Source organism: Delphinus delphis, chromosome 13, assembly GCF_949987515.2.
Source record: "Delphinus delphis chromosome 13, mDelDel1.2, whole genome shotgun sequence".
Taxonomy (NCBI): domain Eukaryota; kingdom Metazoa; phylum Chordata; class Mammalia; order Artiodactyla; family Delphinidae; genus Delphinus; species Delphinus delphis.
Window position 1 is genome coordinate 38,707,759 of NC_082695.1, and position 26,848 is coordinate 38,734,606.

Consider the following 26,848-nt stretch of genomic DNA (forward strand, 5'->3'; position numbering starts at 1 on the left):
GTTAATTTAATGAGTGTATGTGCCTTAAACTAGTTACAGTCTCCCACAGCTTAAACTTTTCTTCAAAGGGCATCCTTAACTTCAGTGCCTGACTCCCTGTGGTTTTCATTTTTCTTATATGCATCATATTTAAAAAGAAAAAGTACTGCCGGAAAATATTCCAAGGAAGTTCCTTGTTTTCATGTATTAGCCAATGTATGAACAATGAAACTGATTATTATTTTTTTGGAAAGGCGCATTGAGCTGAGTCCAGAAGGTAACATTTTCTCAAGATTGAGCAAAAAAACTGGCAGAATTTAGGTTCTAGTGGCATTTTAAATTTGATCTAGTAACATCCATATTTAGATGGCGGCATTAGTTTTGTGCACTTACCAGTAAAAATAACTGTTAACAGGAAAAAAACCCCAGTTTTTAACATCTCTGAATCTATGAGTTTTCCTTCTGTGTAGCAGGTGTCTTGGCAGTGACCAAGGTCAGCCAATGTGCTTGGTAAATGTGTTATAAATGATACCAATTGAAGGGTGTGTCTATCAATTAGTTCTCCTTGTGGGCTTCTTATTTATTGTTTTGCTGGATCTAGTTAGTTCTCAGAATGTTGAACCCAAGTTTGTTTAGCTAGCAGTACAGAACCAATCACTGAATTTGAACTTGTAATACGTTGCAAAATAAGAGATTTATGGTGTAACTTGAATTCCTTGTCAGTGATGACTATAGCTGAGATCACTTGTTACAGGAACTTTTATAACCCACTCACCTTCATTTCACATGTTTATGGGGACTGGCTTCACTTATGATCTGCAGTTGACAGTCATAAAGTTCTTTGTTATAATGGCAAATTCTGATAACAAGTTCGCCTCACATTGGCTCCAAATTCCACTGGAAACTGTCATAAATGACCTGTTTATAAAATGAAACTTCCTGTCCCTAGTTTACTGATTTCACATTTATGAAGAGAAAGGAGTGCTCTTCTGGGAAATTATTTTATTTTAACCATAAAGAAAAAAAAAAAAGCCCTGATGTGTAAGATTTTATGTTTTCATCATTTTAAAAGCAATTTCCCAAACAGTTCTGTTAGCCAAACATATTCATTTCAACCAAAAGTCAAATTGATTCTTTCTGAGCACTGATTTCTTAAAAAGGTGGCAGTACTAAAAGGCTTCCCAGTGTCTCTTTGGTTTTACAACTTGTCTGTAAAGAGTATGCTACAGCAATACAACAGGATGTGAGTTATAAAAGCAAAATACAATTTTAACTTTTAAATTTGCCAATGAAGATTTTGGAACTCTGTCTTTTTAGTCTGAATATTCAGTGAATGCTCAGTCTGTGTTTTTGTTGTCCATTCTTTATAACTTCTTTTCTTAAATTAATCATCGTTACCAACTTCCCTAATTCTGTGTCTTTCAGCTTGCTTTGGTCCCTGGATTTTCCCCATAGCTTTTTTTTTGTTTGTTTAACTTAAATCACAGCAGGGTTTTAGTTGCCTATCTAGGTAATTTAAAAACAAACTTAGATTTTTGTCATTCTAGGCAGGAACTTATACTAGCTTAAATAGTCCCTCTTTATAATTCACAAATAATAATTTAGAGGAAATAAATTCCATATAAGGATGTTATGGGTATAAAGGGAACATAGAAATCAGAGTGACAGACTGTTGCCCTCTTCTGATAAATTTAACCCTTTGTATGAACAAAAGTTGAGTACTATATTGACAGGCTAAATAAAATATAGCAGCATCACCATATATAAGACAATGCCAGCACTAACACAATGTTGTAAAATTTGCTAATCCTTTATAAAATGGTTAATACAAAAATTCACGCAATAGGCAATCATGATGATAATTAATGAGATGTATTAAAATATATTTTTTTCCAAAATTTGTGTACATTTTCGAAAATCCATTTCTGTGAATATATATAGGCCCTTCTGCAGTTTCTGGTTTATTCCTCTGCACATATCTGAGAAGTAGATCAATATCTCAGTTTTCAGGTGAAGCAGAGACTTCCCAAAGCCACTTAACATGTTGGCAGGTGGTTTGTGACTGCATTTCTTTTTTTTTTTTAAATAAATTTATTTATTTTATTTATTTATTTTTGGCTGCATGGGGTCTTTGTTGCTGCAGTTGGGCTTTCTCTAGTTGTGGTGAGCGGGGGCTACTCTTCGTCGCGGAGCACGGGCTTCTCATTGCAACGGCTTCTCTTTTTGCGGAGCACGGGCTCTAGGCACGCAGGTTTCAGTAGCTGTGGCTCGCGGGCTCTAGAGCAGGCTCAGTAGCTGTGGCACACGGGCTTAGTTGCTCCACGGCATGTGAGATCTTCCCGGACCAGGGCTTGAACCCGTGTCCCCTGCACTGGCAGGCGGATTCTTAACCACCGTGCCACCAGGGAAGTCCCCTAGAACATCTTTTAAAAAGAGAAAAAAATCTAGAAGTTTCTCCTCAATTAACAATTTCCTCATTTGGGACCAGGTCTGCCAGAGCCTCTGACAATACACACAGATAGAAAACATTTCTTGTCCAGGAAGCTTGGTTTCCCTTGTGCGAGCAGAATTCCAGAGGAGTGGGCACAGAAAAACTCATTTCTTTACTCTTGTGTCTCAGCCGTCTGCCAACAGTGAGTGCAGGCATTGGCCAGCATTGTGACTGCTTTAATCTATGCTAATGGGCTGGAGCAAATCAATCTTATGTATTGGATGGAGCACACTCTGGTCCAGGAAGGTCAACCTAATTACACGTCAAGGTTTTTTTCTCAAGGGACCTCTTATTTATAATAACCAGGTACATGCTTGTTGATGGCAGGGACGTGATACATTGATGTATGTAACGTATGCATAAAAATCACATATCTGTACACTTACATTCTTGTGCTGCTTTTTAGCCTTCCTCCCGCCGGCTTGGATTGTCCTGTGCCAACTGTCACACCACAACCACCACTTTGTGGCGCAGAAACGCCGAGGGTGAACCTGTGTGCAATGCTTGTGGACTCTACATGAAACTCCATGGGGTGCGCCACCTACTCTGCTCATGTGTCTACATGTTCAGTGTCTTGTTTGTACATAGTTTCAGTTAAAAAAAATCAGCAAAGGAGAGGGCATAAAAGTGAAAAATCTGATTTTCTATATGTACTTCTGTGACTCGAGGGTCCTGTTAATTATAATAGAAACTTTTATCTTACTAGTAAGAAACAAAAAATACTGCCAATTAAACTGTCACACAAATCCATAGTAAGACATCCCAATTTTAGAAATACTAAAAAGTGGGAAAGTGCGTTTTAGAATTGATAAGATGGTAGTAAGCTTTAAAAAAAAAAGCTGTAAAGTCAAAGTATAGTTGATTTATAATGTTCTTGTTAGTTTCAGGTATACAGCACAGTGATTCAGTGATACATATGTGTGTGTATAATATATATATTATATACGTATAATATATATGTATTCTTTTTCAGATTCTTTTCCCTCATAGGTTATTACAAAATATTGAGTATAGTTCCCTGTGCTATACAGTAGGTCCTTGTTGGTTATCTATTTTGTATATAGTAGTGTGTGTATGTTAAAAAACTGTACACTTAAAAAGAAAAAAAGCATGGAACCAACTAGAAATTCACACTAACTAGTTTATAGCTTAAAAAATGTGAATGCAATCAAATACATTTATACAAAAGAGGAATAGCTATATTTGATAGCTATAGTTAGATTCTACATTTTAAGGATAGCGCAAGATATGTGTCAATTTTAAAAAGAAAATTTTCCTTGGTATATGTAGGGAGAAGAATACATGATCTCTTTGAAATAAAAATATTTATTTTTCTTGTATGTATTCAGTGTTTTTACACTGAATGTATTCAGTGGTTTCACTCTGTAATTGAAGTTGTTTAAAACAATAAACATTAAGTTGAAGGAGTAAGTTCTCCCTGGCAAATCACCCTCCCTATTTTTTTTTCTGGAGGAATCTCTGCATTTGATGGGGAAAGTGTAGTCTTTATGCAGTTCGAAGTGTATGTAAAAATTGGATTGGCATTTATGCCAAGTTCTTTTAAATGAGGGCTTTCAGTACTGAGGTTGGGTCTTTAGTTAGTTTGGTTTTTCTTCAATATAATATTTATTAAACTCATGGCCTATGTGAACAATTTTTAGGTGCCTCGACCGCTTGCTATGAAAAAAGAGGGAATTCAAACGAGGAAACGAAAACCTAAGAACATAAATAAGTCAAAAGCTTGCTCCGGTAAATATAACAAAATACTATTTGACTGTCAGGTATTTGCCAAACTTAGCAGAGTATATGTATATTTATGAGGTTAATTTTGACTGTTGCAGGTAATAGCAATACTTCTGTTCCCATGACTCCAACTTCCACCTCTTCTAACTCAGATGACTGCAGCAAAAATACTTCCCCTACGACACAACCGACAGCCTCAGGGGTAAGTGTTAAAACAGTATAGACTCCTTCTAAGCTAGTGGGTTGCTCTCCCAGTATATTATCTCAAATTTTATCTTATCTGGTAGTACAATAATCTAAACCAACAGTTCAGTTTTGTTAGCTGATACCTAAGAATAGTTTTTAGAGGAAGTTACATTTAAATGTCAACAAAATGACAAACTTAAGTACTTTACAAACCTCTTAATTAAGATCCACATCATTTTTTTATGGTTAAATTAACCCAAGTAAAGGCAAGAAGTTTTGAAGTGCTTTAAATTGTTTTATTTCCAGGTTTTTATCTGAGTTTATATATATATGTACATGTGTGTACAGTAGAAATGTATATACATGTATTATGTATTTCTAATGTAGATCAGGAAAAGTACCAGCTCAGTGGTTTTATATATCCCAGTGCCCATGGCATTTAAATTGCTTTTGCTTGTCTTATCAACTCCAGCCTTCTTTCTTTTCTTCCTTCTTTACATTAAAAAAAAAAAAATCATCTACCCAGAGCAAAGCTCATCACAGTGAGTCATGTGATGTGCTGCTGTATTCGCCGATCTTCACCTAACAGTCCTCTGCTGGGCTGGGCAGCCTCGCCGTCTTCTAATGCACCTTGATTGTACCCAGGCTTATTTCAGCCTGGTGATCAGCCTGTGAGCAGTTCGGTTTGTGTGTGATTTCGCGCCCCTGAGGACAAGGGTGCCTGGGTCTTTGTGAAGATCACAGACTTCGTTTCAGTAAAGCTGTAATTGAAACTCAGTTTTTCTCAAATGAAGAGCACTTTCCCACCCTAGTGTTTCCCAAATTTACCTGGAATGCCCTTTAAAAATGACCGGGCCGCACCCTGGTCCTCAGAGATCCAGGGCCCGACCTGTGCGGCAGCATTTCACAGCCCCGGGTGAGGATTACACTGAGACTGGTTTAGGACGAAACATTAGCATTAAAATTCCTACTTAGTAATTCTTTTCTACATTTAATTTTGCTTTATTTGGGGTACTTTGAAATACTACAGATTCCTGGGCTCCACCCTGGATTTTCTGAGTCAGCGTCTCTGGGGGTGGGGCTTGGAAATTTGTGTTTTTGAACAGTCGCCACAGGTGAAATTGAAACTACTGCCCTTGAGTTGTCTTTGAACCAGGAACCACTGAGCTGGTATTTTTACTGGCTTAAACAAACAAAAATTTAAAAAAAATTGTTAACTGCTTAAAGGTATATTTGATATTTTTCTTTGACTCCTCCAATTCAAACTCTTTTGGACTCTTTTTCGTTAATGAACAAGAAGTTTGTTCAGAGTTTCCAAAGGGAAAAAGCCTTTCTGCTGTTTTTGTTTGTTGCAGACACATATTCTCAAAGAACGTTTCTGGCCTTTATAAAGGTGAACTCTGGTGAATGACTTCTTTTTACAGGAGGGTAAGATGTAACTTCAAGGGTCTAAAGTGGTAAATAGAAGTTGTGAGGAAATGAAAAGGTCAATATTATTTTAAAATATCCTTTATTGTGCCCTAAGTCCTCAGAAGCAATTATGCGGCTTAAATCAGGAGAAGAGATGTTCTGGTTTTCTGAAGCGTTGAGGGATCAGCTAGGGTTTCAGCCTCAGTATCTGTCTCTCCTGGCTAAAAAGTGGATTGCTGCCAGCTCCAACTCACTTTTGTTGGTGCTACAGTCCAAGCTTAGCATGGCAAAAGCTAAATTTGAATGATAAATGGCACAGAAATAGAGATTTTTGCCCAACAATGGGCTTTGGAACCTTAGTGGGCGGAGTCTGTTTTGCCCTTGTGGTTTTGTGATGTAAAATTTCAAAATTGGCTATTTGCAAGTCCAATCAATTTTGCCCTCCAGGGGAGGAACAGTGCAAAGGCAGTGACAGGGTCAGGCCCGGACTTGTCTGGAAGAAGGACCTCGGGAGTCCAGCAGCTAGTCCCATGGCAGCTTTGGTGTCCCTGCATCTGTCTCTCACTTGGGACCCAGCATGCCAGGGGCGGCTCGTCGGCCAGTGCCGTCGGATGAAAGCCTCAGTTTTCTCCCAGAGGCCAGGAGGCAAAGCAATTTTAGTATTAAAAAAAATATTTTAAAAAGTACTTTAGAGATTGGGGGAGTTGGAGAGCAGTTCCTTACAAGGTCTTTTGCTGCACTCTCCCCATCACTCCCGGAGCCCGGGCAGCCTCTGTGGGAACCAGCGGTGCGAGTTGCAGACCCGGGGGTGGGCAGTTCTCTGAGCCCAGGTGGCCTCAGAAGTGCTTCCTGACAGCTTTTCCCGAAGCTGGTGGGGTGAGGTCAGGGCTTGGCGGGGGAGGGGAGGGTGGGGGGTGTTGGGGGGGAGGATTGCCCATCATCCCCTCCTCCCTCCAGGGACCCGCCCTTCCTGGCCTGGGCTGGCACTGGGCTCGTGGGTTTTCTCCGGATGGCCAGCCCATCACGGAGTCTCCCAGCATCGGTGCCTTTCTGATGTGGGTGTTGACTACCCGGCAAAAGCCAGTAGACTGGCTGCCTTGGGAAACTCTCCCCTCCAAGGATAATTGTAGCAGACTCAGTGGTTTCCCCAGGAGTGCCAGTGTGTGTCCGTTGGTCCCTGGACACTTTTCAGACCCTCCTGGGCCGGCTGGTTCTTCGTGCGCGTGGCTAGCGTGGCAGCGGCGGTGCCGTGAAGAGCCTGCTGGAGCCGTTATCTGTGAGCAGCTGGCAGAAGCATTTGTGAAAGGCGTCTGTGTTGACAAAGAAGTGACATTTTCCCATTTTGGTCCCAGTTTATCACGTTGGAGGGCAGCTGGCGTTGTGAATGACTGCTTTATAGGATTTTGTGAGCGCTGTAGGTGAGGGGGATGTTATTATATCCACACAGCAAGGTTGGGTCCTTCTTCGGCTTGGCGTTTAAAACCTCCAGTGATGATGCGTCTGCCCCGTGGATCTCCAGCGGCCCCTGTGACTGACGGGGTGGAAATCAGTCCTGCAGGGTTGTCCTCATTTAATAGGGACAGCCAAGCTACAAAACAAAGGACAATCGTAGGCATACTCCCAGTGGAACAAGGAAAGGGGCCACACGCTCTACTTAGAGATACAAGTGGCAACATACCCGCTCCTCCACCTTTCCTTAATGACTGTGATTTAAAGCACAGAGACCGTTGCAGAGACCGTATCAGACTTGCTGTTTTAACTCCCCTCTGAGAAGTCAGCTGCAGGAGATCACCAGGAGGCGTTCCTAGAGGACTTCTTTTAAGTTCTGATGTCCCTGCATGTGGGCATATTCAGTGGTGGTACTATCGTGACCTGGCACCTGAGCAAGCCTGGCTGGAGCACACGAAAATCATTTTTGCACTGCTCTGAAGCCTCATTTTGTTGACTTTGTGGCATGTCTTAGCTTTATGTACATGTTGCTCCTTTGTGTTTTAACTAGACCTCTGTCTCGTTTCTTCTGATAGTCATCAGGCTGCTGACCTGCTCCCTTATGACTCAGTTTCTCTGTTGCAGGCTGTGCAGGTGTGGTGTGTAAGTTTTGGAGGTGAAGGGAGGGCAGTTTGTCTCCTGCATGAGAACAGGAAGACCCGTTGCTGCTGCCGGGCAGCCTGGTATTAAAATAGCCCCTGTCTTGTTCCTTTGGAGTTCTTTTTTTAAATTATTGCAATAAATGATTTATTTGCTTTCATTTATATGATATTTACTATTCATTAGACCTTATTATTTTTCATTTTTCTTTTCCTTATTTTCTCTGTATTTAAAAATTTTTTTTAATTATTTATTTTTCGGGCGCCTTGCCATGTGGCATGTGGGATCTTCCCCGACCAGGGGTCGAACCCGTGATCCCCTGCGTTCAGAGTGCAGAGTCCTAACCACTGGACCCACCAGGGAAGTCCTATCAGAATTTTGTAATCAGTTTCTTGTATGGAATTCTTTGTGTTTGTTAAGAAATGTGTTGAACTTAATTTTTGATGCAGTTGATTAATTTTGTGAGTTTTGAACGTAAAGATAAATTTCCTCCAAATGTTTTTTTTTCATTCAGTCTGAAATCTTCTTTATCTAAATCTTCTAGATTTACTGAAAAGTGTTTATTTAGTGACCTAAACAGACATCAGATTTTCTTTGGCATTTAGAGTCTCTGTGGATTGTAAGAATATTTAAATTTTTCATTGAATTCCATTTATTGACTGAGTTATGTTTTACGTTTGTTGTTATTAGGAGGCAAATATGGTAACATTGTATTTCAGCAATTCCCAAATAAGATTTAATAAGTAGTCTCTATATATTCTATCCCTCTTAGGACTTGTAACTAAAAATTTGTAAAACTGGAGGATACGTTATATATATACACACATATCTAAAATGCATATGTATGTTGTATATATGTATGTAACTATAATATACAAAAACTTTATAACTCATCCCCCAATTTATAAAGTTATCTCTTAATTTTCTTCGGGACAGGAAGGATTAATTTGATAAAGTGAGTAATAAGACAATGGCTGAGGATAAAAAAATCACTGAATATATTTTGTCTGCCTACAAGTAGTTCTGTAGATAATTATTTAACAAAAATTAAAGCCTACTTAAGTTTATATTAAAACTGCAAATATAATGTTGAAGTCATCGTTAAACATATAATGTGGAAATAAATGGAGACGAACTCTATCTGACTAGCCCTTGCCTTACGGTCATTGTTCCATTTAAGAAGCATTGTGCTACGGGCTGCCCTGTTTTCAGTGTAGTAAAACAAGGTCCTGGATATCAGATTGTTGGTAACGTGGTGGTCGTGGTGGGGACACGTGTGTGTAGACAGATCTTCCTGCTGGTCAGATTTGAAAGTGTTTTAAATGAGCAACACAGCTGGGAGTCGAAAGTAGGGAGCCGTGAATTCTGACCGCAGGGTTGGAAACGGCTTCTCAGAGGAGAGGAAATTTGAATGAGTTGTGTAGGATTTTTGTGGGGGAAAAATCGGGATAGAGGTTTCCAGGAAGAAGAACATGGTAACTGATGCTTCAGGGACATAGTTTTAGGAATTCAGTGTGGCTGGAGTGTAGGTTAGAAAAAGCCAAAGGCAGGAGCTGAGGTGGATAAATTAGGTGGAAGGCAGATATTTAAAACTGTTTCAAGTCAATTTTAAGTCAGCCTTAAGTAGGGTCCACACTATTTTCATTTCTAAATGATGGACTTTCTCTAACACCCACTGTGGTGTTTCTGTCCAAAAATGTGTTGTTATACGCCAACAATTAAAACATCCTTAACTGGGCGCATTTTGATAATTGATGCAAACAAATGTTAGCATGCCTGTTTGTACATTTTACAAGCAGCTTTTCCTTTCACAGTTAATAAGGAAAACTACCTCCTTGGAGGTGGTGACGTGTCCTGACCTGAGGGACTACTTGGGGCAAGATGGTTTCAGGGTAGCTGCCAGGTGACCCTTCCAAATGGAGATGTGTTAAGGGTGGTGTGTCTAAGTGCAATTCATTTCCTCACTTTGTGGTTTGTTGTTGGTGACAGCTTCCACAGAGAGAGAGGCAGGCATCCTTATACTCAGACAAGGACCACATCTCAGATTCCTCTCTGGCTGGTTCTCTGCCTTTGGATGGGCCTTGCCCATGTTTGGTCAGTTTCTCAGTGTTGAATAGGTATCTTCCTTCCTGCCTCATTTATCCTTCTGGGATGCACTATGCGTAGCGGGACCCATTTCCCTACTGCAGTCAGTCCTAGGTAATAGCTTTATTCGATGACCTTGTCAGAAGTAATACCTCTGAGCTGCATGGTGCTAAATCTCATGCTAGAAGTGGTTTGAAAGAGTTAAGTGCTTAAGTGCTCCGTAGCTGAGGGGCAGTGATTTAGGGACTGACATTTGTTGGGATATCTGGATGTCTTTATAAGGCCTTCTGAAGAAAGGTTAGGTACTTGGCAGGTTAATATTTTATATTCTTTTTATAGATTTTATTTTATATGTTAATATTTGCATACTGTGATGAAAATTGGAAAACATGGCTTGAGTCACGTAGCTTATTTCTTTATTAGCAAGTTTATATTCCACTGTCTTTTTCTTTGAGTAGCTGAATCACTTTGGATTTACTTGGCACTATGATTGGTCACAAAATAATAGCTTCTATTGTTATTAACTATTTCTGTAGTAGTTAAATACTTGAAATGAACATTCACGAAGGACCTGCATACAGTATGAGTTGCTTTCACACAGGGTAACTTGAGTGTGAAGAAGAGAAGATTCAAGAGGCTGCTGGAGTGGGGACCAAAGTTCTTGCTTAACTCTTTTTTTTTTTTTAAATACATTTATTTATTTACTTATTTATTTATTTTTGGCTGTATTGGGTCTTCGTTGCTGAATGCGGCTTTTCTCTAGTTGCGGCGAGTGGGGGCTACTCTTCGTTGCGGTGCGCGGGCTTCTCTCGTGGAGCACGGGCTCTAGGTGCATGGGCTTCAGTAGTTGGGGCACGTGGGCTCAGAAGTTGTGGCTCACGGGCTCTAGAGCGCAGGATCAGTAGTTGTGGCGCACGGGGCCCAGTTGCTCCGCGGCCTGTGAGATCTTCCCGGACCAGGGCTCAAACCTGTGTCCCCTGCATTGGCAGGCGGATTCCTAACCACTGCGCTACCAGGGAAGTCCCCCTGCTTAACTCTTACCTTGAATGTTCCACACTTGCCTTTAGGGTACTTGAGAGCCAGGCCTTAGTGGATTAATTACCGTACGGTTGCTTTGGGGGAGTTTCCTCTCTTGTACTTTCTCATAAGATTGTGGATGTAGGAAGGCAGGAAACTAGCTTCTGTCAAGTACCTTTTAAGTGCCAGATGTTTTATGTACCCTTTCTCTTTTATTCCCAATTATCACTGTACAAATGAAGTGTTTTTATTTACATTTTCCATGTGGGGGAGTGAGACCCGGTAATAGCCCCAAGGTTATGTATCAGGTTAAGAGGCAGGGCTTGGGTCTGGATGCAGGTCTGGCCGAGGCAGAGTCAGTGTTCTTACTCCTATGGCATGCTGGATTAATATGCGATAGGCTGAAGCCTTTAGAGAGAAGAAATAACATGTTCTTAAAGAAAGCTGACTAATTTTGGTTATAACTTCAGCATCAAGTACAGCTAGGAAAATAGCACTAGAGAAGCGATTTTCTCATGACCAAATACACAAGGCACATTGTATACATTTTCTTGCGAAACATTATACTTATCAATAAAATGTATTATAATTCTAAGACTTTGTTAGTTGGGTAATAGGAAAAATAATAAGTAGTAAAATTTACTGTTGTTGACGTGCATGTGATGGTAAAAAGTCTCCCTTAAAATATGAAATACTTTAAGATCGCGGTATTAAAATCCTGATGGTGTGATTTAAACCCATACACAGTGAGTGCCAAGTGAGTTGGAACTTCTAGAATGTCCAAATTGCCTTCAATTTAATTTTTACAAAATCATTAAAAAAGCATTTCTTAAGAGGCAAGTGTCCATTTTCCCCCCAGAGTTTATAGTCCAAGATACTTTTTTCTAAATGAATAAAAAGAGTTAAAAAGGCATTAATCTCCCACGAGGGTCGGCGAGAGAGTTGCACTTAGGTATTATTATTGCCTCATTTATAAACCGGGATCCGGAGTGACTCCGTAAGGTCATAAGACAAGCCCGCGTTGCAGCCGGGGCTGGAGCCGATGTCTCCCACCTCTCCCAGGGAGTTGGCAGTCATCACAGTTATTAATATCCCACTCGCCACTTGCTGCTAGCCATGAACATAAATATTTTGTTGGCATTTTATCTTCACGCTCCTTACGTGCCAGGCTCCCTTTCTTTTCTTCTTTCACAGACCCTTCTAATAATTCACTCACGTTCCTGTCTGACCACATTGGCCTTCGCCGTGAAAGTCACACGTCACCCTGGCAGGGAATGTGAAAGCATGTGGAGTTTGCATACTTTCACTTTGATCTGAAGGCCTTTTCTAGACTTCCCTCTTTTTTTTTTTTTCTTGTGTGCGCGTGCGCGTGCGCGTGTCATGGGGAGGATGGTGATTAGAAATACACTTACTACATTAATATGACAATGTCCCTGTATGTATATTAGGAAACAGTAAAACTGTATTGCTCTTTAAATAGTTTATAACATATATGTCCACCCAATTTATCACAGGACTGTGGTTTGTTTAATAACTGACTCAATATCACAATCTGAAAGCCAGAATACTAGGTAAAGAATAAGTGTGGGCTGCCTTTTCATATGGCCTCAAGTTAGAAGGCTTCATCTCAGAGCACAACTTTTCTTTGCGGATTACAGATGCCTTGTAGTTTTTTTCCCCCCCCTGCCTCTATAAGAATATACAAAAATTGTCACAAAACATGAAATAATGTTACGGAAAACACGGCCAAATTTAAGAAAGCTGGCTTAGGATACTCTGAAATGTTATTGCTAAATGAATCTTCGAAGAAAATGAATTCCTTTACTGGAACAAAAAGTAATTTATTATGCATTTCATGGGTGTCTGCCAAAAGAGTTACTAGCAATATGAAGATCTAATGGATATGAATTAAATACAATCTGTTAACTCTGTGTTTAGACCTATTTGTTAATTTTCTCTGAAACTTTAATAATTAAAAAAAGTACCTCCAAAGGTAGGTGTTGACATATGTGATCATTCGTGATTCAGCTACCTGTCATATCAGGGCCAGTACTCAAAAGAGTTTGTGAGCCAGAGCAAAAAGAAATTATTTTATTGACCTCAGATTTTAAGAAAGCTTTGAACAAATAACAGGTATTGATTTCAATGTCACATTGGAGTCTTTTGAGTGAACAATTCCAAGTCATTATCTGATGATATTTATTTATTTATTTATTTATATATTTTTTGCGGTACGCGGGCCTCTCATTGTTGTGGCCTCTCCCGTTGCGGAGCACAGGCTCCGGACGCGCAGGCTCAGCGGCCATGGCTCACGGGCCCAGCCTGTCCACGGCATGTGGGATCTTCCCGGACCGGGGCATGAACCCGTGTCCCCTGCATCGGCAGGCGGACTCTCAACCACTGTGCCACCAGGGAAGCCCTCTGATGATATTTAAATGATAATTTACTTGGTGTACTGCCCCTTTTGGTAGTTGTTAGCATGGCATGGTTTCACCAGAGCTGGTGCACACGCTCCAGAATCATATTTTTATCCTATTAAACGCGAAATACTTTTAATTTAAAGCTCTCCTTATGTTTAGTCGCTTCATTCATGATGAAGCCTGAATATGGTCTGAAGTTTATCCTGGGGGTTCACGGATTAGCAGCTGGAAGGAAGCAGTCAGGCAACCAAGCGCTAGCTCCAGCTCTGTGTGTGACTATAGCAAACTGCCAAGGTTTTCCTCCTTCTCCTAAAGGGGAAGAGTAATTCCTACCATCTGGTCCTTAGGAGTGTAGTGTAGCGTAAGTGGGAGATGCCTGCAGACCACTTTGAAGCTCAAGAAGAATAGCACTATTTAAATATGACCTTGGAAGTTAATAGCGATGTGCTTTATTTGCATGGAATTTTTTCCATCCCAAGACATTAGACATAAATGTCATTCCCTTTCTTAATGGGGTGAATTTAGAGATGTAAAGCTATTGTGTTCACAAAGGAACCATGTTTAAATACTTTTATCTCCCTGATAGCAACAATTTTTCACTCGTTACAATTCTTAGCACTTTCATAATGCCTTCTTGTGAATGCTGCTTGGTGCTCGGACCGAGGTCTGCTTTGTCTAGTAGATATGGCCAGAGGAAGACGCTCATCTGAGCTCCTCAAAAGCCCGTCTTTCATAAGATCCTAATCCATCAGGTTTTAAATCTCACCTCTGGATCTTTCACCACTGAATTTGACTAGAATAAAGCCGTCCATGTTGATTCATTTCCAAAGATAAACTTTTTCTTTAGTAGGCCAGTGACTTCAAGTTGTGGGACAAACCCTTCTTCTTGCAATTTCTATTTGTACATCAGTGTTTTGCTGATAATCCCAGAGTACTTATAAACTTGGGGCCATGCCTTTCTTTATCACAACATGCTTGCTGTGTGTATGTACAGATGCATAAAACAGTTTGCTCCTTTGTCCAGAGTAGAGTGTGTGTAGAATAATTCTTTCCCTCCTTGAAAAGAGAAGCATCCTGGCTGTGGATATAACCCTGCCAGCTCAGGCCCAGAAGGGGCACGAGGGGTCAAGGGGACAGCCAGTGAGCTCTCCTCAGTAAGGAATTTGTTTGCTAAATTACAAAAAAATAAACGATTCTGCTAAACACTGAGTTGGGTCATCGGCTGAGGTGACCGTGACTCTCCCTTCTTGAGCTTTCTTGAGCCCTTGTGGGAGACTTAGAGGGTTTTGTTGTGATTGATGGTTTTCACGTGTCCTGGTGGAGACAGAACCCGTGTGTGTTTGTGTATCTTCCTAGCGTTACCTCCTCAACTATTGGGGCACTTTTGTGTCTGGTCCTGTTCCCTCCATCCAAACTGAAATGAACTTGGTTTTTAGAGTGGAAGTTAAGGTTTATCTGAAAGTGTTTCTCCTTTGTTAGGAACTTAGACAGAGTTTTTAATTTTTCTTTTGAGGAAGGATGCCATCAAACACCAGAGTCTAACCTAGAGGTGACGAAAGCAGAGAAGAGAGCTTTGGCAGTGAGGGGTGGCTGGCTTCCCCTCACACAAGGAAAAGCTGTAACCACAACTTGCTTAGATGTGTAGGAAGGACAGACCAGAGGCCGTGGAAGCTGACAGCCCGAATCCAAACTGAGGAGGCAGTGTGATCATCTTCAAAATCCTGTGCTCTGGGAATGATCGCGCACCCCCCAGCCTGCCGGGCGTGCCAGGTTTGTTTCTCCAGATTGTGAGGCAGCGTTAGGAGAGATTATAGCATGGCAGGCAGACAGAGCACACCCCAGCGGACTCCTTTTTGGTTTTCTTCCTCAAAAATGAAATTCCTGTTTATAATTCACAAGCCAGAGAACCTCCGTAATTCTTCTGGAAAGGCTGTGTCCTTTAAGGTTTCCCTTTGCTCTGACGTGTCACTTTCCAGAGCTGCTTCGTGGGTATTGTGGGAGGCTGTCTCTGGGCCTGCCTGTAATGGGACGTGACAAGGCTCATGGCTGGCGAGCCCACTGTGAGCCAGATACTGCTGGGCATCGGCTAGAGGAGCTCAGCAAGTCAGAAACCCTTGACATCTAGATACGTGTCCGAAAATGAGCGAAGGCTTATTTTCACAGCAAAACCATCTGGGTGATCCAAAGATCACTGTGCTGCCTCACGGGCCAGTGGAGATTTTCCACGTCCAGGTCTGCAGCCGCGACTTGTCCCTGAAGTCATTTATTCCTTTAGGCGGGGGGGGGGGGCGTCCGGCCAGTGGCTGTGGGTCCCCCACCTGACCGGGCCTGCTTGCAGTGCTAAGCCCGGCCTGGGTCGGGGCTGATAACACATTCTTTCAACAGGAAGTGCCCCGATTTTCAGTCGTCAGTGGGAGGGTGGAGGCCGATAAGCTGGGAGTGATAACACAGAACAGATTTCTGCTCCACCCTCGTCTTGCACTTTGATCAGAGAAAGAGCCAGGACCTCGCCCGGCGGAGCTGCCTCCCAAAGAAGGAAGGATGGCTCGGCTGTGGGCGTCCGGCGCACTCTCCTCTACTGTTGTTCAGGAACTTTCGGGGGATTAGGCTGGTTTGGGGTTAGTGACGTGCCTGCTCTGGCCGTGTTGAGATGTCTGCGATCTGATCCTTTCAGGGATTTAAGTAGACGTGGGAAAACCTTAACCAATTGGCATTTATATTGGGGTGTGTGTGTGTGTGTGTGTGTGTGTGTGTGTGTGTGTGTACTGGGTCCAGGGTCCTAATAATTTTTTCCCCCCAGATTGAACTGATTCTTGAGAGGTAGCTCTTGAATATCCCCAGTGAAGGGAAGGCACTTAAGATGACAATGTGACAAGCCAGGTTTCTTAAGGAGAGTTGTGCTAATTCTAGTCTTCTTCTGCTGTTAGAATGCCCATTTCAAGACCTCAGGTTATACTGTTGCACCCATCTGTGTACTGTGTCTGGGGTTTTCACGTACCTGGAACTGTGTTGCACACGTGCATGGCTGGCTGGGTTCCAGCCTATGCCAGATGGCTCAGAGGTGACCTCAGGGGTGCATGGGGGCCCATCTGATCCTCCCTCCACTCTGATTCCCCCCTGTTTTTCATGCTGCTTTATGACTGTCCAGGCTGGCTGTCAAGTACTGGTGCCTCATGTTTCTGTTCCTCTCCCCCAGAGTTAGACGGCAGTAAGCCACTCAATTAAAATATTCAGAAGGAAGGTATACGTGGCTAACTGGTTGGGCCCTCCCAGGTGGTCCTCAGTCTCCCACCCCACACTGGGTTCTCTTGAAATACATTTGCATGCACATGGGCAAGTTGTAATTATGACCTAGAATTTCTATCCTGCTGTTTTTCACTTAACATTGCATTACAGGATTTTTTCCATTTTGTTACATGATCTTATTATTTTTAATACTTGCATAATAGTTCATTAAGCAGATATCCCTTCGTTCCCAAACCATCCTTATATTATGAGACATTAGATTATTTCCATGGTTTCCACTATTATAAGTAACCCTGCAATGGATGTCTTCCTGTGGGGAGCCTTTCCGTCCCTTTGAATGTTTTCCTTGTAATCCATTTCCAGAAGTGAAATTACAGAGCTAAGTAGGGTATAAAGTTCTTGATGGCTTTGCTAACTACCTTCTAAGGTGTGCGCCAGGGTATAACCCCGCCAGCCAGGGATGAGGGGGCTGGCGTTATCCATCCCATCTGATCTCATCGTGATGGTCTCATTATGTATTGTGACATGAAATTTCAAGTTATTTTTTACTGAGGTATGACTGACATAGAAAAAAACGCTGTGCATCGCAGCATTCCGTGTTTAAATAGTATATCCCCATTTAAAAATAAGGTTCTCAAACCTTGGGCACAAGTACTTGTTGTATTTTTTTCTGACAAACTCAAATGTTGCTTTTGATTTCCAATGAGCTGATATTTTTTTCAGGAGCTCATCACTCATGTAATTTGGGGTTTGCCTGCCATATAGCTTAACGTTTTTGTCTGAACAAAGAAGACAGTAAATAGGTATTTCAACAGTAGCTTTCGGGACTGTTGTTCAGGTGTAAGACTAATGTTTAGGGTATTAAGGTCTCTTTAATGCGGCTTATTTGAAAAAGGACGATGAGCCTTTTGAAGGGCTGCAGGAGCACCTTGCTTTCTCTCTGCGCAGAGCCGTCAGTGATGATTAGAATAAGGTCATGGCTGTGGTGGTTTTCACTTAGCTCTGGCTGAGTTCGTAGGGCTGCTCCCACCCAGTGATGGCGGCACCTTGCCTGGTGAAGGCTGACATTGGGGAGATTGAGTGAGGTCCACGCTCCTTCACTACAATAACAAAATTCTCATAGTGTCAATAGCACATACGTGTGTAGTCTTGACTATTGTCAGACACTTTCACGAGGGCTTTACATACACTCATTTAATTCTTTTGCAGCAACCTTCTGACATATGTGCCTCTTTATTTCCATTTTCTAGGTGAGGAAACTGAGGCACAGAAAGTTCTAGGTCAGACTCTCTAGTTTCTCTCTCCCACAGAATCTTTTCTGACTCATTGCTTAATATCCTTCCCTTTCAGCTGTCTTGTCTTGTGAACAGACCTCTCCACATCCTGCATGCTTCCAATTTTGAGCACCCTTTCTTCACCCACAGCAATAGCTTCCCTTCATGGAATATTTAACGTGGCAAGGCGTTCTGACGTGCCTGCACACATTAGCTCACTTAATCATCACAAACATGCTTGAGGTAGGGCCCGTTTCCCAAGGAGGAAGCTCAGGAGGTGGGTGGCTGAACCAGGGTAGAATTTGAAAGTCCGTACTGGTCCTACCGTGCAGGCTGCCTGTGGCTGTCCCCGGGCATCCTTTCCCCTCTGCGATTCCTTCTCTGACCTCTTGTTCTACCTCCCTGTCTCAGACACTCATAAACTCACGATAACTGTTGAGTGGTCTTACTTTCGAGTGCGTGCGTGTCCTAGTTCCCCACACAACCTGGGAATGACTCGGCCCCGGGGCCGAGGTGCCCTGCTCATGTTTCTTGTTGCGACTTGTGGTGACGGCAGACCCCTCTGCTGTCTCAGCATTTCTGGCCATTTGAGGTGGGCTGCTTCCTGGGTCAGTCCAGGCACCCCCTCCATTTCAGAAAATAGCACTTGCTGTGGTGAAGTCAGATTTAGTCAGATAAATGCAAATGTGCCTTTTTGGGGAATAGGTAGATAATACCAAGCTGGGTATGACATTAGTCATTTATAAGGGAGCTCACTCTTTCTACTAGTTGTATGATAGCTCTTTTCTAAAATGAAGACTCTTTTTGTAATTGAATAGCATCCTTTTGTGTATTTCTTTGGGGGTTAAATCTGGATCTATGTTGAGTTTGCTTATAGCCGAGGTTCTGAGCTAAAAGTAATCACCGTATTTCTACGTGTAACTAAATCCATAGCTTTAGTTTGTTTGACAGGATTATTTCATCTATTTCACAAGAATCTATTTTAAATTTTAGACATCTCAGTGAGTTTGTGAAATTTGCTTTTTTAGGCACCCAAAGCCCTTGGTTTACATCTTTAAGTTTGTATTATTTAAAAAGAAGTTTGGGGGCAGAGGTAGGGACTGTTGCTGGCTTTGCACAAACATTCGTTTTTGCTAGGAAAGGGAAGGATTCGTTACCTGTGGTGGGGCCACACTTGGTCTGTCCAGCTGGGAGGGAATTGGGATGGGTGGACAGGAAGTTCCATGGTCACACTTCCCAAAATCCTACCTCTCAGTCCCATACAGCTATTGTGAGGGTCAGAGAGAAAACCAGATCTTTTCTGGGAGAGGGTAGGACCACGCTGACTGCTAGGCTCCTGAGTGGAGCCACGGAGGGTCTGGGGCCCTCCCCTTCAGTTCCCTCAGTGTCTGGTGCCCTGTATTTCTCTGAAGTGGATGTACCGTCAACTTGGCCAGACAGATGGATGTTTTAGGATTTAATGGGATTGTGAATGTAGAAAAGGAGTGCTTTGAAAAGTACAAGATGTTCTACCTGTGTTAAAAAACAAGTGTCCAGTAGTTTATGGAATGGAACCCTGAAAGCTCAGAAGAAATAATGGGCTTCAGAGCTTTTAGAAGGAAAGAAAGCATGATTCACAAGTATGTGATTATGGCTAGATTTAAAAGAAAAAAAGTCAAATGCAACTGTTTTCTCAAACCATAGTCTAAACATGATTTTAGTTATTTTGGTTTGATTTTACTAAATTATATCATGTTTGCTATTTGGCTTTTCTTATTTGGATGGAAGGAAGGAAGGAATGAAACAAGAGAAAGGTGACCTTTTGCTTCAAGAAATGATTGCCACGATCATGACAGATATAGGATGTTAGCATTTTCTTTATCACATGGTCTGCTTCAAACGTGGCCTGTGCTTTAGGGAAGAATTAAATCCTGTGTATGCATGGGTTAATTTTCCATGAAGTCAGGGCTCAAAAATTTCATTTATCAGGTCTTGCTGAACTGTGTATCTTTCCTTCTCAGACTTTGATAGAACTGCTAAGCCTCGTGGTTCCGCTGTGTGTGTGTGTGTGCGCGCGCGTGTGTGTACGCGCCGTGCTCTGCCTTTTCTCTTTTGCAGTGATTAGATTGTGTGGGCATCCTTAAGGCCTGTTGACCTACGTGGTGTGGTTTGTTTCACTGTCGGAGATCTGAGTGTTTGGCACTTTTTACAAATAGGCCACCTCCAGTTCCCCTTTCCTACCTGCGTCCAGCTGCGCATCTTGCCTGGTGGTTCCTGCCACGAGTTAATGGCGTGAATAGGACGCTGTTTCTAAGAGCAGAAATCGCCCGAGTTAGGTCAATGGCACCATACCGCCCAGGGAGCAGCTCTGCCAGCTGTGCTACCGTCTCACTTGTCCCCGAATGTTTACCTAGCAGGGACCAGCTGCCTGACAATTTATTGGTAACTGTCTCTCCCCTTCTCTCTCTCCTCTCCGTCCCCCTCTTCCATCAGGCAGGCGCCTCAGTGATGTCTGGAGCAGGGGAGAGCGCTAATCCCGAGAACAGCGAGCTCAAGTACTCAGGTCAAGATGGGCTGTACATCGGCGTCAGCCTGGCCTCGCCGGCCGAAGTCACGTCGTCGGTGAGACAGGATTCCTGGTGTGCCCTGGCCCTGGCCTGAGCGGCCACGGGTAACAGGAGGAGGACACAGCCGGGGCCCGTGGGACCGCCTTCGTGATCTTCTTGGCAAGCAGTCCGGACTGGGCTGAGGATGCCGACTGGACATCTTCCTCTGACACAGGATTTCCGTGCCTTTATTTGAAAGAGATGTATCTCCCGTGAGGCTTGCTCAGCCTTTAGCACCCTGGCCCTGTCTTGAAGACCCAGGGAGACGATGGACCGGCTCGGGAGAAGGGCCAGAGCAGCCCACAGCCTCCCCAGCCACGGCCACTTCCAGGGTCGGCCAGGGGATTTGATGTCCAGTGTGCCACTTCCAGAAACCTGGACTAGGAACCGGGGCCTTGCCTGCTAAGGAATATTGAGAGAGATTTTTAAACAAAAGTTTTATGTGTATTGCCCCAATTCCTGTGCGTCTTCTGATCGGTTTTGGTTATTCCAGAATTTCTTCATACCTTTTCCGCCCCCAGATTTCACATGCGCTCGTGGAGAAGACCATTCGTTTGGTACACGCCTCTGGAGGCTGAGTCGGTTCTTGAGGTCTCCTGTCAAAAATATCACTCGGTTTGCAGGACTGCATCGTAACTGTAACATACACTGTGACTGACGTTTCTCAAAGTTCATATTGTGTGACTGACCTGAAGTCAGTCTGAATTTGTAAACAGGGTAGCAAACAAAAGATATTTTTCTTCCATGTATACAATAATTTTTTTTAAAAGTGCAATTTGCGTTGCAGCAATCAGTGTTAAATCATTTGCATAAGATTTAACAACATTTTTTATAATGAATGTAAACATTTTAACTTAATGGTACTTAAATAATTTAAAAGAAAAAATGTAAACTTAGACATTCTTATGCTTCTTTTACAACTACATCCCATTTCTATATTTCCAATTGTGAAAAGAGAAATATTTCAAGAACAAATCTTCTCTCAGGTAAATTGCCTTATCCATTTGTTAAGAATTTTTGTACAAGAACACCAATATCTCCCCTTTATTTTACTGTGGAATATGTGCTGGAAAAATGGCAACAAAAACTTTACTACCTAACAGATAACATTTGTAAATACTCTAGGCATCTGTACACACTATGATGAGGTCTCTGTAGCGTGACTAACCCACAGGCAGGTTGGTTTACGTTAATTTTTTAAAAAATGGGATGTCATATGGAAACCTATTTCACCAGAGTTTTAAAAATAAAAAGGGTATTGTTTTGTCTTCTGTACAGTGAATTCCTTCCCTTATAGTTTCATTTTGATACTGTATGTGGCTATAGCTATTCATATAAAGCAAGTGCATGTGACGTTTGCAAATTGCCTTACGGCCTTCTTTTCAATGAATTGTCCTTTTGGAGCTGTTTTATACCTTGGTTCATTTGAAGTTGGCACATGGAGTCGAGTTATCAACTTTCAACTTGCATTGGGGACAACTTTATAAGTGAAAAGGACCCAGTATTATAAGACATTTCTGTGATTATAAGCATTCTGTTCAGGATCAATCCTTAAAAACATTTAAAAAGGCCAGAGTTTCTTTTCCTCTGAATGAAAAATACTCTGTGGCCCAGAAACAGAATGATTTCCTTTCTAGTTCCTCCCTTTTACAAAGTGCTGTGATATCTCAAAGCTCATCTGAAGTTAAAGTCTTTACATTCAGCCGAAGATATAAAATGATTTGAACAGCCCCTTGGTTTCTTCTATGTTGCTGCATGGATTTCAGGAAATCGGGAGGCTGTTTCACAACACAAAATGATGGCGTTTCATTTTGGCTCCCTAACTGTGGCTCATTTTTCATGTACTGATTACAGCGGTCTATGGCGTCCAGTCTGAATCAGGAGAAGGGACGTCTTCCTTTGTGGTGGGGTGGTGCTGGAAGCCAGACTCAGGCCTGGGATGTGTGTGTGTGTGCGTGTGTGTCTGGGGAAGTCGGTGAAGCTCGCTTGTACCCTGACACCCTATGGTGGGCTGGGACAGAGGTTAAGAAAGCAGGGTCTGGAGTCAGACCACGAGGTTTCAAGTCTGTGCTCTCTGTGACCTTGGGCAAGTTACCCAGCTCTCATTTTCCTCATCTGTAAAATAAGGCATATAACTCATGAGATTAAGTGAGAGAATCCACGTGAAGTGCCTAGCATGGTGCCTGGCACATAGCCAGCACTGAATGTTGACTTGACTTAGCACATGGGTGTTTGGATGTCTTACTCCATGTGGAGTATCTGAAGTTTATGGCCTGTGAGAGTCTGATGTCCCTCGGCTTACCTGCACTTTTGAACAAAGCTGGGGAGAATGAAATGAGGGATCCCCACCAGCCCAGGTGGTGGTAGAGATGGTTGCTTCAGAGATATTAGTCTGAGTTTGGCAGATTGTTTTACAGAACAGGGATGGTCAACAGCAGAAGGAAATTACCCCGACTGACTGATTTTTCCCCCCCTTCCTCTTCTTATGGTTCTCATTACTTTGAGTGCTTTCTGGTGGGTTGGGAGATGTTAGAGTTAATATGTTTTGATTGGAAAATGAATTTTTCTTATTGGGTCTTCCAAAGGATCTTTTTTTTTTTTTTTTCTGGGGATGGTCGCAAATAGTGCTTCTTCTAATCCTAAGATGCCATTAGGTTCTAAAGTGCCTCTTTTTTTTTTTTGAACACAAATTGGAAGGAATTTGTGAAATAAATTACAAGGGGCAGAAAGAGGGGGAGAGGGCTTCTTGTGGCCTGTCCTAACACAATGAACTCCACTAACCTGGGCCTTTTCAATAACTTGTTTACCTGTAATTGTATAAGGCATAAGTTTGATAATTTTTTCCAAATACACAATTTCAGCACTCCTCCCCCAAAGAATAACATACAAAAAAACAAGTTATTTCTCACTAGGGAGTACATTTATTTTTTTTTATTTTTTATTTTTTTTGCGGTACGTGGGCCTCTCACTGTTGTGGCCTCTCCCGTTGCGGAGCACAAGCTCCAGACGCGCAGGCTCAGCGGCCATGGCTCACGGGTCCAGCCGCTCCGCGGCATGTGGGATCTTCGCGAACCGGGGCATGAACCCGTGTCCCCTGCATCGGCAGGCGGACTCTCAACCACTGCGCCACCAGGCAAGCCCTAGGGAGTACATTTAAATAGAGGTCCAGTCTGGATCTTGGCTTCGAGACTCCTCAGACCCATTACTGTGTGTTGCAGAATTTATGTCCTCTGTCAACCCTGGTTGATTTTAGGTCATCTTACATAAGTGAGGGCTCTGTCTGGGGTCTCTCCTCAGGGTCACTTCGTGTTGTTTCCCGGTGCCTATGGGAGGGTCAGGAAAGCAGAGGAACCATTCATTTTCCCCTGCAAATAAATTAACTTCTTGCTCATGGGAAATGTTTTCGCCAGTCCTTGGAAATTTGATGTAATTTCAGATTGTAGATAAATTTTGCTGCCGGGAGGGCAATACAGCAAGTCTTTGGCTCTGCCGGATTCCAGGCTGCTTTCAGTTCGAGGCAGTGTGGTGGCTTCAGTATATATACCGGCATTGTCCACGGGGTCTTCGGATCCCCGTGACTCTGAGAAGGTGTGTGGAGAGAGGGCGGGAGGGCAGAGCAGGGAATCAAACATTTATTCAGAATAAGGCAGCTCAGGCTCATTAAAATGCGTTTTGTTTCTGGGTTGAAATAGCAAGTCAGTTTGGTGACAAAACGAGTTACCTTCTGTTGTTTGGAAGCTCTGATGGGCCGTCAGATATGTTTGATTATCTAAAAGGAGAAACAAATATTAATAAATTTGCTAAAAAGAAATGAAATTGAGTTATTTGTAGTGAGGTGGATGGACCTAGAGTCTGTCATACAGAGTGAAGTAAGTCAGAAAGAGTAAAACAAATACCATATGCTAACACATATACATGGAATCTAAGGGAAAAAAAAAAAGGTCATGAAGAACCTAAGGGTAAGACGGGAATAAAGACACAGACCTACTAGAGCATGGACTTGAGGATATGGGGAGGGAGAAGGGTAAGCTGTGACAAAGTGAGAGAGTGGCATGGACATATATACACTACCAAACGTAAAATAGATAGCTAGTGGGAAGCAGCCGCAGAGCACAGGGAGATCAGCTAGGTGGTTTGTGACCACCTAGAGGGGTGGGATAGGGAGGGTGGGAGGGAGGGAGATGCAGGAGGGAAGAGATATGGGAACATATGTATATGTATAACTGTTTCACTTTGTTATAAAGCAGAAACTAACACACCATTGTAAAGTAATTATACTCCAATAAAGATGTTAAAAATAAATAAATAAATAAATTTGCTAGGCCAGATCTTTCAAAACACAGTCCATGGGCAAAAATTTGGTACCTGCAGCTCTGTCCAGTTGAGACCCCAGGATGGATTCTGTGTGGCTGACTCTTTAGCTGCGGTTGCTTCTGAGCAGACCTCTCTGCGGTGGCCTCTGAGGAAGGGTGTGTCAGGGACAAAGAGATGGCTGTGAGGACCTGCAGAGGAAAGGAATCGTGGTGTTTTCGGTTGGTTAAGATATTAGGCTAAGAGCCTAAGTAAGTTCATAGGAACTTTGGATAAATTAATTATGGTTGGTAGTTCCAAACAGCTTCGAAATGAAAACTAGGTTGATGGAGGTGCAGCTCTGAGATTCAGGTCAGAGTGGACAACACTTCCAAGCACTGTATAGCATCTCGCAAATCTGCCCTGGAGAACTAGGGGGACAGCTGCTACTTCACCGTTTTTCCTGCTCAGCAGCTGTTACAGGGAAGAGATGGTTCCACAGTTGAAGTCACTATTTTCACGAGATACTTATTTTACGTAGTGGGCTTTTTCTTGTTTTTAAAGAATGAGCATTTTAAGAGTGGCTAAAATATGGCAATTAAAGATGAAATAATGCATAATTAGTAGAAGGGCTTCTATTTCAGTTATCAGTGGTCCCTGTGGTAAGATAATTATCTAGGTATCACTGAACTTTGGGGCAGGTCATTTCCTCTTTCTGCACCTCAGTCCCCACAGCAACCGTAAAATGGAGAAATCAGGCAGTGTGGTCTCAGGGGTCCCTTCCATCTGCATTTGCTGCCCAGAGTCCCAAGTGCAGATTGTATGCAACGAAGTGATGGTGGGTCTGTGGTCTGCTCTGGGCTCCCTGAGTCCATGACCAAGGAAGCTGGTGGGTTTGGGATTCCCTTTGAGCGCTTCCAGTCCCTTCACCACCTCGGGTTTTTCTGTGGAGGCAAAGCCCTTCTGTTGCCTTAGGGGACAGTGAGGGTGACAGTCCTGGTCATACTTATGAGCACAGGGGCTTGGTAAGAGGTGCTGCCACCCCCAACGCCAAACCTGCTTGGTTTGGGGCTCCTGACATAAAACTTATACAGCGATACAGACCCAGACAGGAAAATGGAAACGTCTGGCTGCCGAGCAGTCCACAGAACTAGGAAAAAACAGCTTTGCTTTGCTTGGCCCATTGCTTCAATATCTTGTAGTTGGTTTTTTATTTCTTGGAAACAACCAACTTTTCATTGTTGTTTGCCTTCTGTGTCTTCTCTTTAGCCATTACAGAGTTTTCCTCCCTGTCTCTCCACCCCTTCCCTGGGTTTACCGTTATTTTTGTGAATTCTTTTCCTTTAGTACGCCAAGACTGGTCTGAAATAATAATAGCAAATATTTATCTAGCACTTACTATGTGCCAGTTTCTATACAAAGTGCTGCACATGTATTGATTTATCTAATCCCCATACCAAGTGAGTGAGGTGGTACCATCCCCATTTTACAGATGTGTCTGTGGAGGCACAGAGAAATTAAGTAACTTGCTCAGGGTTACACAGTGGCAGAGCTGGGATTTGAGCCCAGGCATTCTAGCTCCAGAGCACATGCTCTTAATCACTCCACCATATTGTTTTTTCACCTTGATTTACAGGGGAATAAATTGAAGAACACAGAGGGGAGGCCAGAGCTGTCTGAGACTTGGGGCTATGCCCTTTCTCTCTCCCCTAGCATCTCAGAAATACACAACTGTGATTTGTAACACAAGCCATGCCTAGATTGAAGGAACCTAGTAAATGTATACGTTTCTTCTAGATGTAAGTTTCTTTAGAACACGGAAGCTGGGTTCATAGTTGTTAGCTGGAAAGTAGTGAATTTGGAGGTGAGCTGTTTTTGAACATTTCACTTATCTCTTTTTCCTGTAACTTCAAGTAAGGCTTGTTATGCTCTTACCTATTTCAAAGGATTAGGGTAAAGCATTTTGCAAAGTATAAAAAGCTAGTGAAATGATTAACAGTGGTTGAAGCCAAACACCAGCGAGAACAAGGAATA

The 26,848-nt window shown here is 42.6% G+C and overlaps 1 protein-coding gene across 2 annotated transcripts in view; it reads left to right on the forward strand.

The window, feature by feature from the left end:
• Positions 1-21,799, forward strand: part of GATA6 (GATA binding protein 6) — a 31,246-nt gene extending 9,447 nt beyond the window's left edge. The window contains exons 4-8 of one of the 2 annotated variants that reach the window (XM_060028780.1): positions 2,877-3,002; positions 4,132-4,219; positions 4,312-4,415; positions 5,755-5,827; positions 20,412-20,492. In XM_060028780.1, coding sequence (XP_059884763.1) covers positions 2,877-3,002; positions 4,132-4,219; positions 4,312-4,415; positions 5,755-5,790 — 354 coding nt within the window. In that variant the 3' untranslated portion in view covers positions 5,791-5,827; positions 20,412-20,492. Of the gene's footprint in view, positions 1-2,876; positions 3,003-4,131; positions 4,220-4,311; positions 4,416-5,754; positions 5,828-20,411 lie in introns of both variants that reach the window. The other variant, XM_060028779.1, reaches the window with a different exon arrangement.
• The last annotated feature ends 5,049 nt before the right edge of the window (positions 21,800-26,848 follow it).